Below are 14926 nucleotides of genomic sequence, written 5' to 3'. Positions count from 1 at the left end.
AGCCTGTCCTGGAATATGCAAGGAGTGATAAAAGTTATTTCACTGGTGGTACATGTGAAAGAGACACCTGCTTGTGAAAATCTTGCTGTCTTGTGCTCTACCAAAATTAATTTACACTAAACTGCTCAGGGTTCAAGCCAGGGGCTTAAAAGTGAAAGGCCTTGCAGCTCATTCATACTCTACTGAGGCAATGGTTCAAGAGTTAATGCTGCACCTTGGGGAGTGGAGCTTGTGCTTCTGGAAAAATGAGCTTTGATAAATCCATCAGTGTGCTTCTGGAGATCTGCACAGGCAGCAGGATCTTCTTAAGACTGCAAAAGAAAAATTTTGCATGCACTGCTAGGTTTTCAGCATTCAACAGATGTATCTACACCACCACCCAGTCTGATTGTTACCTTTTTTTTTTTTTTTTAATGTGCTGGAGGTATTTTTAAACTGGGTAGCTTGACTATCAATGAGAGAGTGACCTCTCTCAGTACAGGTTTTATCACAGGCAGTAAAAGACATTCAAGTCTCAGGGCTGACATTGGTCATGCTGCTCATTATCTGTCCTGTTGAAGTTATATTGTCGTCAGTTTTAAGATAGCTCAGTTATGTCTCTGTAAACTTTTGTCTTGGATTGCAGCGCCAGTGTATCTTATAACCCTCCAACGCTTCTTCACAAAAGGTCTTGTCAAGTCTCCTATTGGTAGGGTTTGAAACTACAACTTGCCTGTGTTCAGCATAGACCCATCAGTGTAAGTCTAACTTTTAGATGGGAAGGAGAGTCTTATGAGATGATGAGGATGATAATTGTAAGAGTGGGTAGGGAGATAAAGCATGTTATTTTCTTCAGAAATGGGTCTTGGTGTTACAGTAGTTGAGAACACACCACCAGGCGATTATTTATATGGCAGCTGTGAAAGAGAAAGGCTGGAATTCTTGCCTTTTTTTCCTGGCTTTGGGAACTAAATTGGAGCGAATAGTTACAGAGAGCACAGCCAACTCGTAACAAAATCCCTATTTAGGTCATCTGTAAAGAGCAAACATGGGATGTCTGAATGCAACATTGTGCTCTTAGGCCTTTCGGCTGTAGTAAAACTTCATGGTATAGCTAAAACTACTTTGTACAGACACAGGTGTTATAAAAAAAATAAAAAAATTTTTTTGTTTACCTGCACAGCTGTTTATGCCAGAGCTAGCACTGATAAAATAGTGTTGTGGAAAATAATGGCTGTAGCTGATATAAATGTTCCAACAAAAATCTCTGCAATAGCTCTGACATAGGTGAGGAAAATAACAGCTGTTTACCCATTCTTTCAAATATTAATTCAGAACCAGATCAAAACCCCCTAATTTGAAGTGTTCCTTCTTAAAGACCACTCACAAAAGGAGTATAATCAGAAATTTGGATTCTGTTTGTTCATTTCAGAGTGATTTATTTATGTAGTAACTGCTACTTAGCCCAAAGTGTAAAGCTCATATTTAATCTGCGATGTGCTATATAGCATATTTAATATGGTATATGAGATAGCTTTAGTCCAGGTTCTCCAAATATGCTCTCTGGCTTTGCAATTTAAAGTACTACATTTACTTCAAGCACGTAGATGTGGCATGCAATGACTTTCTGTCTCTTTTGTCCTCGTTTTCCCCGCATCACATAATGGGTGCAGTTTTCCATATATTTGTGAGATTGTGAGTATTCAGGGCTGTAGTCAAAATCTGGCAACAGAGTACCTGTGCTATTTCTTTGGTTACCCATAGAAATACTATAGTAAAATTGCACTCTTCATCTTAATGCTGAATAAATTACTTCTTTACATATTTGGTAATATATTCTCCTGTCACATAACTCTTGTTATTGTTAATTGGAATTGCTTATGCTCATTGAGGGAGGAATACTTTTCATCCTGTTTTGAATGAAAATCTGTAATCTTGAATTTGTTTCTAAACTTCAGTCATGAGGAGAGCAGTGCAGGAAATTGCTGCTGTTCCACCAAATTAGCTTCTCAGATATCCTTTTAATTGGAGACCATAACTCAGATTCTTAGTATTTTAGGAAGCTGAACAATACAAATTGAAATACAGATATTTCCAGTAAGGGCTCAGTTCAAAGAAGGCTTTTATACACAGATGAGTCTGCTAACAAATAGCATGTCATATGATAATGAGACCATGTTTTCTTCCGCAGTTTCACATTTCCTAACTGCACTGCTGTGAAATAAGTGGAGTGTTTATCTATTCTCTCTTAAACTGACAAATCTCTGCTAGGGACGAGTGTGCCCACTATAGACAGAACATAGGTATACAAAAAAAATTCTAAACTCTCAATCAGAAACACACCACTTCCAAATGCAATATATTACACTTGTTCAGAACATTCATTTCCGCCAAAGTATTCTGTTTTTAATGTAAAGACTTCAATTTATGTTTAAGAACAAGGAAACTATAGTACTTTGACAGCCGTTCACACTTAATTTCTTTGCATTAAACCAACAGCATTCTTTTCCACAAACATCCATTGTTAGGACAATGCTCTCAGACAGAATTTATGAGAAATGGAATTATGTTACCAAGGAGATAGCATTTACTATAATGAAGAGTAGATCCTAGAAAATGGCCCCTTTTACAGCAGCTCAGAACAGAGCCACAAAAGCAATTGATTGGTCTTGGCATTTAGTCTTATATCAGCTGTGTCATCCATAGCTTCAGGAGTGAGAACACTAATCTGAAGTGACATTTCTGTTCTGGCGGGCTTTTCTGCCCTGATGAAAGCAATTACTTCATTCCTAAATGATAATTTGCAGGAGTTTCAACCACTTTAATTGATAATTTTTTGTTCTGAGAAGTTCAATTGTGAAGTGATTAGCTGATTTGGTAAATAGAAATTTAAGGTGTGAAATGTACAAGTTGCTCCAAGGTAAAGTGCTGTTTATTGGGTGCTGCAAAATTGCTTGATAAAACCGCAGTTTCTCTGCTATCATGAGGCTGGCAATTGCTTAGTTCAACATAGGAAGAAAGAAAGATCAAAACACTAGTGTTGTGGTTGTAGAGTTTGGGTTTCAACTGGTGTATCGCAGCTCACTTAATTGTTGCTATATCAAAGTGTACATTAGTTTTAAAAGATTGTGTAGGATGGCGAGTTTGTAATCTTTAAAAACCTCTCAGGTTCCTATTATTATGTTCTAATGACTCACTTCAGAAGTAAATCCTGTTATTTAAAGGTTGCAACAAAGGTGCTTATTGGCGATAAAACATTCAATTTAATGATTAGCACACACAAACCTTTTCCTGAAAAAAAAAAAAAGTTATTTCTTTGAACTGCGTTTACATATTGAAGATAAAATAAAAGAAACCTCTTCTGTCAAACAACAACCCCTAAAAAACAACCTCAAGTCTCCCTGATATAATAAAAAGCTTGGGGGTTACTACAGGTATTATTTTTTTCATAATTTTCACATTAATTTTACAATAATTGTTAAAGGACATTTGACAAAATATATTTTTGCTACCTACAAGGAAAAGAGGCTTTTTAATAGAAAGCAGTTCTGTGGTATTTTCCTATATAGTGAAAAAATAATGGTCATTTCATGTGTTAAATGAGAAATATAAAGCAAAAATGAAGGTCAAACTGATTTAGCACATCAAACAGTCTTTGTCAGCCAAGCTTAATATATCCTGAGTTTGTGGAACAAATGAAATTTTGCTGCTATGTTACACTTTGCTTCCAAACAACCATTACAACTGGTTTTATATATTGTGTGAGCATCAGACCATCAAACAGTGCATCTTTACTGACGTGTTGCTGCAGTGATGATCTACAGCAGCAATCTGCCATTTATATAAGGGCAAAATGTGCATCTATATTTAGTTGTGAAATTGGCCTATTATACTCTTGATGTTTACAGAGGCTAACATAAATTAATGATGACAGCTATGAGCAGTGCATTAGTTAAGCAGCAGAGTTTTTACCTTGAACTTGAAGGTTCCAGCTTTAACTTCCAGCATATACTATAAAGCTTTCTTCACACATTAAAGAAAGTCTTCTGAAAACATTAATTTTTCTTGGGCAGCATTAAATGGCTTCAATTTGTGGACTGTGCTATTGATGATAATGTCAGATAATGGTTTCATTTACATTTTTGGCAAATTTTTCCCCCATAGGAACAGTGATATTTATGGTGTGGAAAAAATGAGCGCCCCTGAAAAGAGTTTGTTCATTAAAAGGGTCTGATCTGACTGACTTTAAACTTAGTCAGTTGTCAGATATCCCTTGTCTGATGAAAAGAACAGTTTGAGGAAGCAGTGTGGCTCGCTAGATTATGTACTGCACTTTCACCTGAAAGTCTCCTCATGCAGCTCGTGTCAGAGGAAGTATAGATACTGTAGTAACTATAGATTCCAGTTAACTATGACCGCAGATCTGACACGTATGCAGGTGTTCAAAGGTTCAGGAGTTAAAATGCTGAAGTCTTTGATGAATTTTTGATGGATGAATTTTTAATACAGGTCGACCTTTTTCCTTTGAGGCTGCATGCTAGATTAATTGATAAATAGTGAGACTGAGCAATGTTCGGATCTCCTAAGCAAACAAGTAGAAAAATCCATAAAAACCTGCCATCTGACTTCTCAGATGTACCTAAAGAAAGAAGAAGGTAAAATTTAATGTGGCTTTTTATGCTCCTCCTTTCCTCTTTTTTGGAGGTTTTACCCTCACAAAAGTACTCTTCTCTTTTAAACAGTGTAACTGGTTTTTATTAGTCTTGAAGTTCTTGTACTCTCAGTTCAGAAGCAATCTGTGTGAAAAGGAAGTCTATGAATAGACAGCAGAAAAAGAAAGAAAAGCAAAGAAAGGGAGAAAACATCAAGTCAAAAAGTTGTTTCAAAAGAAAAAAAGTCCCCAAAGATAGCAAAATACTTTGTAGAAATTAGAGGCAAACATACTAACATACTTTCAGTCTCAAGTTTTTTAGAACTAATTGAGTCAGTCTTAGGAAGTTGGAGAGGTTTTTTTCTTCTTTTAATTCACATTCACGTCTACGGGAACATTAACTCTCTTGCTTCATTCTTTTATACTCACGTGTATCTACTATACTGAAAAAATATCCAGTTCCATGCATATTTGCGAGCTCTCTAGAGCATAACATTTGGAAAAACAGAGCAATAACAAAACCCCTTGACAATAGGGGGCTTTAGGCTCCTGCTGCCACCAATGGTGATGCTTGACTTGCTAGACTGGACTTTTCAACTGCAGTATGTGCAATTATGCAGTGCAGGTTACTCTGCCTTACTTCCTCCATCTTTCCCCAGGCTAAATCTTCTTTGGGAGGCTGAAAATGTGTACCACTGTTCAGATCTATATCCACTTGGTTTGAACACTGTTTTTAAGTTGTCACTATTAACAAACACTTTTGAAAAAACCTCAGGCATAAGAAGAATCACACAGAAGCAAAATAAATAAATATTCCAAATAATTGGGTCATTTCTATATCGATGCTATTCCATTCTTTGACCTTCTAATTAAATATAATTGTCCTGTGAGATCAGTGAAATGAAAACGTATTTTTATAGGCCAGAACATGGCCTGTGGGTGGCCACCTATAGCTGGACTTGGACATTATCTTAATGAATTGCACAGGTATTAAGAGTCAGCTTTTCTATGTATCTGTTGTTATAAATGGGCTTAACTGACCTTGTTGTTTGCACTGGTCAGCTTGAAGCCCCAGAAAAGGTTCTCCTCAAGAATGTGGCTAAGTGAGGGAACAGGTAACAGATTATTCCTGTAATAGATCAGAATGTACAAACGTTCATATTAGTTAAATTGTCATACTCATCCACTACTTTGCATTGATATGAATACAGAAATTATGTAAATATGTTATTAAAAAAGAGGGAAGGAGGTAAAATTGATCTAAATATAAAAATATCCAAACTATGGCAATAATATGTCATATCATTAACACAGAGCAAGGAAAGAACAAGGTAAGAGGATATTTTTAGTGTTTCTCATATAGTAGAATTAAGAAAATTCACACCTGTGGACTCGGGAGCAGCATACATTTATTTCCTTTCGTAACACTACAACTAAACTCAATAGCAAGTAAGCATTATTTTATTCTTTATATTGGAAAAAAAAATGCACAGAAGGACATACATAACTGGAAGTCTCTTTCAGAGGTTTGATGTAATATGCTGTTAGATCACTTAGCTTCACTCCATTTTTTTTGTCACAGACTCATTGTGTGCTCTAATGTTGCACATCCTTTTCATATATCTGATTTCCTTTCTGTGAAATGGATACAACATCCATCTGACTACAGCCTTTGGACAGTTGGATAATGTTTGGACCTTTTGATCCTTGAATATAGAAGACTAGACTAATAAAAATAGACACACACATATTGCTTCATTCTATATAAAGCTTGTTATAAACATTATTAGATATTGTTAAGTATTATTGTTGTACTGTATCTGGTTTTTCTGCTACTAATTCATATTGTTAGAGGCTTAAGAAATTCACTAGTGGCCGATAACAGCTGAATTAACAAGTATGATATTGTTTAGTACTACAGGAGTAAGTGCTCTATTCTGGTATACTGTTGCACTTGTAAGGTTTCTTCTGAAATCAGGGAGGATTTCAGTAGAATTATGAAAAATACTGCACATTCTCTGTGAGAGTTTGCTATACTTCTGTGCTTGTAGTTAATGAAAATGAGCAAAAACTATGATGGTACACCGCAGACAAGCTGTTTGTTGGCTGAAGCCATTACATCTGGAGCTCAGCAGCCCGTCTGTCCCTCAAACCTTGTTTTATGGCCATTGCCCCCAATCCAATCTTTGCTTATGACAAGTACAGTGGGGGCACCATAAACCCCCACCAGTGCTGTTACGTGGGGCTGAGCAGGGGGAGACTGACATCTCTGAGAAGCCCTGCTTGGGGGGTCCTGCCTGCGGCAGGTTTAAGGGCACAGTGTAGGTGAAATGTAAATGCGAACTGCCTTTCTAAAACTGGGCAAGTCTGCTATTTATCTGCTTCCAAGCTATATTTTGAAATTGCAGACAGAAATATTTATTTGTGACCACAACCATCGCCCTGTTTTCATTCAAAATGCAAACTCACAGAATTAAATTATTTCACTGACTTTTTTACCGCCCAAATTGAGACACAGAAGTGAGGTATTGATACACTAAAAAAATCTTTGCTAATGTAGGTCAGTGCATCTGTTGATACGCTGTGACATGTTTGATTGCCTTTACATGCTGCAAAAATTAGGAGCTGTGATTGTCCCATTTTTGAAGTGACAGATGATGACCTGTCAGACATGTGGAGGTTGTGGGTGTGCACACAGATATGGATGCATGTATGTGCGTATGAATATAAAATATGTAAAATGATGTGAAATAAAATATGAAGCAGGTTAAGCTTGGAATGACCACAAGCACAATGAAATCACTGGTGAGTTATGAGTACCAATAAAACTTTTATGCAACGCCATATTTTCATGTCTTTTGCATCTGCTGGGTCTTCAATAGAAAATTTACTTTAGAAATGTTGTGTACACCATGTTAAAATTATATGATAGTATTTATTCTACTCTTTCCTCTGTAAAAGCCAGACCCCCTTTATATCAGTCTATCTGGAAAGGCCCTAAAAGGGAAAATAATATATATTTTAGAAACCTACTATCTAAAATAGCATTAGTTTTCTAGCCATTAAATATCCTGTTTATGTGGTACTGCATCTCAGAATTATCAGGAGCTAGCAGCTGGAAACCTCCTTGTCTTCTTTAGTGGACTCTATACGGAAGTTCTTTGAGAAGAATGTTCTTAAGGGAATGCATGAAGTTTCACCATTGTATGACGACATCACTCCTTGATATTGTACAGTGATGCACTCTGATCCAATTATCTGAGCTCCTTCCCCTTCTCCACAGAAGGCAAAGAGGGAGCAATATTTATGTCCCTTGGGTATATTTCCCACTGTTATTTTCTTGTCAGTACTGCAGATAGCATAAGTAGATTTGCTTGTCTGTTGGGAGAGTTTCTCTATAATGTAAGAGCTCTTACATGTGTGATGCTTGCTTTCTTGGTGCTTTCTGAATGTTTTTGAAATCCACTTAGTAAACATGGGTGTAGTTTCCCACACTTTTATTATTCTCATTAGCAGGAGAGCCTGTGGGTATTTCTAAGTTTTTACAGCCTGATACTCTAGCAAGTTACTTTATGTTACCAAGAACCACCTCTAATCCCAATGTCATATGACAGGACACAAGATGAGTTTTGCTCCTGTGGCAGCACCACTGCTTTCTGTTGTGAGCTTCACGCCCCTCTTTTCTAGCGTCCTCTTGGGGTTATCAGTGCCAGCACTTTCCTCTGTTAAGAGCATCTGATGATGAAGCTGATGTTGGCTATCAGAATCACGGGTGCCAGAGAGGATTAACCATGACGTTTTGGTCATATCTAATGAATTCCTGCATCCTGCTGAGGAAATCACTGCTCCCAAATTAAGGACCCATTGTATCAGCGTAACTGCAGTGTCTGATGCTACAAGTGTATTTCCCTAGTGGAATTATGTAAAGTAGAAATAAGGACTTGTGTGCACATTTTGACAGACACTGTTTCTAAATTTAGCTTAATGCAGCAATGCCAAGAGGAGAGTGCTACAAGTAACAAACTCCTTGACTTGAGTCACTTGGTGAAGCTTCCACATATGACAATATACCAAACGGCTGGGAGAAAAAACGTGTTATTGGTAATACTGTTTCTCAAGAGTTTCCTTTGTATGTCTATTATATCAGGTCCCCGTCCCTTGTACTTTGGGATTTTTTTTGTTGTACAAGTTTGAATACACATAGGTGGCTTTCAAAGGATGCTGTTTACTGACACAGGTAGCCTCACGTTTCAGCTTAACTGGCTTCCATTGCAAACTGTTAGTGAACCAGTAATGCATTATGTAAGTTCACATTGCAATATATTATTCAGTTTCGGCAATCTCCTGAACCCTGTACAGGACTTGTAAACTGTGGATTCAGTCTTTGGTGCTGCTAAGGAATATTCTATCACCATTCAATTTCTAACACTTCAATTTCAAAAGTTGCTGGGATCTGTAATGTTTCTGACTTGTTTTACTAGGGATCTCCAAAAAGCCCCCTTCTTACATAGAGGTATAATTAAGTGCTTTGAAAAGAAGCTGTGAACATCTTGGTGCAGGCTTCCAGCATAGATCTAGAATCTCAGCTCTTCTGGATCCATCAAACTTGATTTAGGGACTTGAGGTCTTCAGGTGTGGCTTCTGGAGAAATGACAAGTAGCAAATGCCATCCCTTGTGCCATGAAAATGGGCTTTCACTTGCAAGCAATTGGGCGGAGACACTTGCCTGCCTCTCTCTTACATTACTGGTATAGGTATTTAACTTGTATAGGGTAACTTACCTCACCGAAATTAATTGGACACTTCACACCTCACAGAGCTGTAGCATCTAGGTTTCTGTATATACATAAAATATTGCTATCAGCTATATTTAATGCACCTTTTGAGGGATTTTACAGATCTATGATGGTAGATATTTAAAATTGGAAATTGGAGAGAGATGCATTTGCAATGAGCATTGTGAAATCTTGTTTTCAGGTACTTTTCTCCTAGAATTTAACTTATAAACCTAGCTGCTAGCTATCTATACATAGTTCATAAAGGCAAGTATGTACCTTAGTGTGGGATTCAATAGCACATTATATTTTTACCTGTGGGTAAAGACATGCCATTTTCTTCCGTATCTTTATCTCTCACCATCCCTAGTCCTTAGCCAGGCTGTCTTTTTAAATATAATTGCTATTAGTATAGAATTGTCTAGGGAATATAATTTGTTAAGCATTCTCAGGGAAGTGTGATGGTGGGATTACATTTGTTTTTTAAGGGCCCAGCTGATCTGCCCTTTCAAGTCTGAGGTGTACCTTGGGCAGAGACAGCCATGAAAATGCAGGTGGTTAAGAATATTAAAATAAGAGAACCTCTGTAGTTTAAATTATTTCGAAATTAGAAAGACAGGTAAATAGAGGTCTCAGAATCATGCTATTAGATCTGTGTGCCTCGATTCTACTGATCTACTTCATATGCCAGAGTGCTTTTGTAGATCTGGCCATTATGATTTTTTAGTCGATAAAATCCAGGGTTTCAGGAGGCGTTGTGGAAGCTTGAGAGAAGCATTTGCTGTTCCATTATACCCTGGTTGAATTCTAGCTCTGTTGTAAACCCATGACTAGTTAATGGAATTGTGGCTGTAACTTCATCAAATTAATAAGTAAACAAATGAAGCAAAGGAAAGATAGAGCCTTTGTGAGGGACAAGAACAGTTTCTACTCACCTTAAACAGTGACTGGCAGATGCCAACCCCAGCATCACCACCAACCTCTATCCACCAAGGCAGAGGTATGGTCAAGCTTATCATATCCTGAGTAGAAACACTCTGCTCTGTCTCAAAAAAAAAAAAAAAAAAAAAAAGTTGTTTAAAACCTCTTATTAAAAAAAAAAAAAGAGAGAGAAAAGAGGCAATATCTGTTCTTTGTGTTACCTACACATTGACTTCTGATCTTTTGGGAAGTGTTCTGTACATTCCTTTGTCTGCCCCAAAACGCGCAACAAAAAAAGTTAATACCTTTTCCCTCACAAAGTTGTGTTATTATATATTGAAACCAACTGAAACTTGAGTTTCCTTTGAGTTTCAGGGCAAGGTCAGGAGAAGACCCCGGTGATTACCCACTGTCATCACAATGTGCATTCGGAAGTTATACACCAATTAAGCAAATAACCCAGGACTAAAATCCGAGTTACCTTTAGGTGTTGCGTAGGGGTGGTAGCAAGTGATACATTGGTGCAACAGTAGTAAATGAATGTCTTTGCATTTTCACCTGCTCAAAGTAAAGCAGAAGATCCTTTCTGACAAAAAAGTTGTCAGTCTGACACATATGTGGTAGTGAATTACGATCAGAAATGTGAAGCACATAACTCTATTAGCTGTTGGCTTGCCCCTCTGCCAAAGGTTGCTGTTCCCACAGCAAGGACAGCTGAACAAGTCAGAGAGAGCAGCTTCATGAAATCCAGGAAGGTTTACGTTATTATGCCAGCCTTAAACTTTTGCAGCTCAGAAGCTACTGTACAACCTGTTTGGTGGCACACACTTCAGTCATCTGCTTTTAACCTCCTTTTCCAAGAGTCAGAATTTGGCACAAATTTAGACAAAATTGAGTTACAATGGGTCAGGAGAAGCAATGGCACCCATGCAGATAAACCCCGCAGGTACACAGCATTCCTGGAAATCCTTTCTTGTGACTGGCAGCAGAGAAAGGAAGGGCAGGCTAAGGAGAAAGTGGCTGAAATGAGTTAGGAGTAGTTACTTAATGTGCTGGCTACCACTGAAACTCAAATATTATCATTATTTTTAAACATTCAAAGACTGGAGTACCATTAAATATGTCCTGAAGTCTGTACATCCATACACAATAGCATTTTGAAAAAAAGACCAGCAATGAAAAAGCAAATTGGTTAAATGTGACAGAACACTAATATTGATGAATGTCTACTTTGTTTATTTTCTTTCAGTTTACAAGCTTTGAGGAAGGAAAAGTCCCGAGATGCTGCTCGCTCTCGCCGGGGAAAGGAGAATTTTGAATTCTACGAGTTGGCAAAGTTGTTGCCACTGCCTGCAGCCATTACCAGCCAGCTTGACAAGGCATCCATCATCCGACTTACAATTAGCTATCTGAAAATGAGGGACTTTGCTAATCAAGGCGATCCTCCATGGAACTTGAGAATGGAAGGACCTCCACCTAATACATCAGTAAAAGGTATGGAGTAAATATGTTGTATAGTATCGAATATGGCAGCCTTTAGTAACCTCTGAATTGAAATTTTTACCATCATCCTTTCTTCTTTCCCTGCATATCAAATCCTTTAAAGGGATACAAATGTGGAAATCTGAGGTCTGCATGAGAAAGACACCATGTGAAGGTGAAATAAACCTCTTATTTTATTTTATTTTTTATTTAACAACAAACATATTGATATAACTATTACAGCTGTAAGTCTTCTGGGTGACGTAGACTAAATTATTTAAAGTTATTTAGCAATGATTGTTTTGCTTTGTTGTAGTATTTTATATAGGGTTGTGTTTGAGAGGAGCATGGCATTATTCCTTGATTTTAGGACTCAATCTCTTAATTCTCTGGCTAAACCTTAAAGGCAGAATCATGTATTTCTGAAGTTTGAGAGCATCACATCCAAACTTTTAAATCTTCAGGTTAGAGACTAGGATTTTATTTATCATCTTGTAATGTGTATAGAAATTATTTCGACTTCTGAGCCAGTAGGCATCTATCAACATTTCAACCAAAATAGACTATTTTCAATTTTAAACACCCTCTTTTCATGCTCAAACAAGCAGTTGGGCAGTAAAATCAATGTTTTCGACATGAGTTGCCACAGAAGTCAGGTAATAGAGGAATCAGTTATTTTAGAGGCTGTGTGCATGTTGGTCTTAAGTAGTGTTTCCAATGACTTGTGTAAACTGGACGGGCTTTTTGTAAATTTTTGTTTACGTATGCTACTTATGTAGATAAGAGTGATCTTTCTGTCTGATAAGTATTTTAAATTAGGGAGCAAGCTGCACTAATAGAGCTCAAAGTTACCAAAACCTGGGAATTGTTGTTGTCCTGGCTTTGACAGCACTGAAAACTGTTTTATTTTAGCCACTGATGTCGCATTTTGGAGGAAACATATTTTGGAAAGAGGTATATGAGATTTGAGCACTTCAGTTTTTTTCTGCAGATGATGAAACTTAAACTATTAATCTATGCTAAACTAGATAGACTGTATATAATATGAAGCAAACAAAAAAGCCACCTTTAGGGGTGGAGGGAGGAGGGGCAAATAGAATCTTATTTATCAGCCCACAACTGCCCATGAAGGGTTACTGGTATTGATAGTGCAAAGGGCTTTTACCTACTCTTCCATTTAAAGGAAGTAGTATTAGTTAAGGAAAGTTTTAATCTTCAGTGGATGGAGATAGACATGGAGAGCAAAAACCAAAGGACTTTCAGACTGATGATTTAGTAGCGGGACATATTTGCGTCATTTCCTATACTTCATTTCTATTATCTGCCACATCATATATAATTTTCATGGAGGGAAAAAAGGTACTAATTACATCATCCAGAGCATGAGTATAACATGGTTCCTCAGGCTTCTGATATAATATGCAAATGTTTCACATTTTTTCAGGGTGAGAGTTTATTCTCAGGCAATTAAACAGTGTTTCAAGGCGGATGTAAAGTGGACTCTGCTGTATGATCTATGATCTGTCTGTCAAAATAAATAATTCCTCCCCAAATCCCTGTAGCCAACAGACATACAGGGCTTCTACAAGCTGCCTGTATTACAGAAAGTCTGATGTCTGCAGATCTCTGTGCGTTTTCAGAGTATCTGGGATCTGTTTTTCATTATCCTCTTGTGTAATAAGAATATATACCTGAATATTGAAGCTTCCTTTTTGTGCAAAGATTCTAATGAAGATAAAACTTTTAAGGGAGAAGGAAACCTTATTCTTAGACAACAGCATAAATAGTCTGGCCTAGATTAACACGTTTCTCCCTATAAAAAAGCTAGGTAAACATTTAATGTCTTTTCACCCTATCTGATATAATAATCCTGCTCCTCCACCCGTCGGGTGATGTGGTTCCCATTCCTCTAGGCAGTAAGGGGTGTGGGGGAGCTCGGGAAGGATTTTTGGTTTGCTTGTGTTTTTCCCTGTTTGGGTACTTAGCTTTATACTAACTAGGATTGTTTTATTTATGTGTCAGTATATCGAAGTAATGCTTGATGAAACAGTGTTTCATTGTATAAGAATTCCCCATAAGCTGGTTTAACTGTATAGTACAGGTATATTTTATTACTTCACCAGTTCTCCTTACATAGAAACCTGTTAACACATTCTGATCAAACATTCATGAAATTACATCAAAAGAAATTCATTTTCATTTATTAAGGTCGCTTTTTGCTGCCCTTGAAGAAGTTCATATGGATAAACAAGCTTGCATAAATAGCTTGCAGCTTCACGTGAAGTATAGTTGATAATCCTACAATAAAACACTAGACATTATACTTTGTGCGTGCCCAAGCAATCTTCTGAATAGACTTAAAGGTATTTTGAAATTTATATGAGAGGTACTTACGTTGCGTAGGCAACTGCCTTTTTTTTTTTTCTTCCGCCAAATGTGTTGGTCTGCTTGTGCTAATAATTAAATTTCAAAGCTTAGTTTTACATTTGTTCCCCAGTACTGTACAGCAATTTAATAATTTTAATTTAGTATTTCATGAAGGTCCTTTACGCTGCCATGTATTTATCACAGCTTTTCTTAAAAGTCTATAAAAGCTGAGTTTGTTTTCTTATGCCTATTGTGTAGCGATCACTACACATTGTGCTTGCAAATGAACGCTCAGGTAACTCCATATAATATTTTCAGAGTCAATTACTTCATGGAAATATCTTGAGCGATTGGAAAGTAACAGATAGTTTTCTCCATTATTTTAGAAATATCTGTATTGTTATAATACAGATCAAATCTACAATGAAGATTATGCATTATTCAAGAAATGACCAGGCTTTCTCAGGAGTGTTTCAGCTAAATAACTGATGATTGTAACCTTTAAAGAAATCTCATTGTGGTGACTATTGGTAAATCATTTCTCCATTCATAGTAATCTTTATTTAGAGGCTATCTAGGAACCATTATATCTTTTATTAATCTTAAAAGCAATAGCCAATGATTTGACATTTGCTAAAAATGGATAAATTTTCCATCTTCTAATACAGCAGACATCAATCAGTTTTTTGCTGGTACATTGTCTAAGGCTTTCTGTACGTAGGAAGTACTAATACGTGTAAACAAATACACT

General features: G+C 36.9%; 1 protein-coding gene across 5 annotated transcripts in view; it reads left to right on the top strand.

Annotated features, from left to right (window-relative positions):
* NPAS3 (neuronal PAS domain protein 3) overlaps positions 1 to 14926 on the top strand; it is a 606658-nt gene that overhangs the window by 169979 nt on the left and 421753 nt on the right. For 3 of the 5 annotated variants that reach the window (XM_059819747.1, XM_059819748.1, XM_059819746.1), the window contains exon 2: positions 11576 to 11820. In XM_059819747.1, the coding sequence (XP_059675730.1) occupies positions 11576 to 11820 (245 nt within the window). Of the gene's footprint in view, positions 1 to 11575; positions 11821 to 11932; positions 11984 to 14926 lie in introns of all 5 variants that reach the window. The other 2 variants (XM_059819745.1, XM_059819744.1) reach the window with 1 other exon arrangement.

Source organism: Gavia stellata, chromosome 7 (assembly GCF_030936135.1).
Source record: "Gavia stellata isolate bGavSte3 chromosome 7, bGavSte3.hap2, whole genome shotgun sequence".
Classification (NCBI taxonomy): domain Eukaryota; kingdom Metazoa; phylum Chordata; class Aves; order Gaviiformes; family Gaviidae; genus Gavia; species Gavia stellata.
Note: the sequence above shows the minus strand (reverse complement) of the source record. Positions and strands in the feature narration are given on the sequence as shown.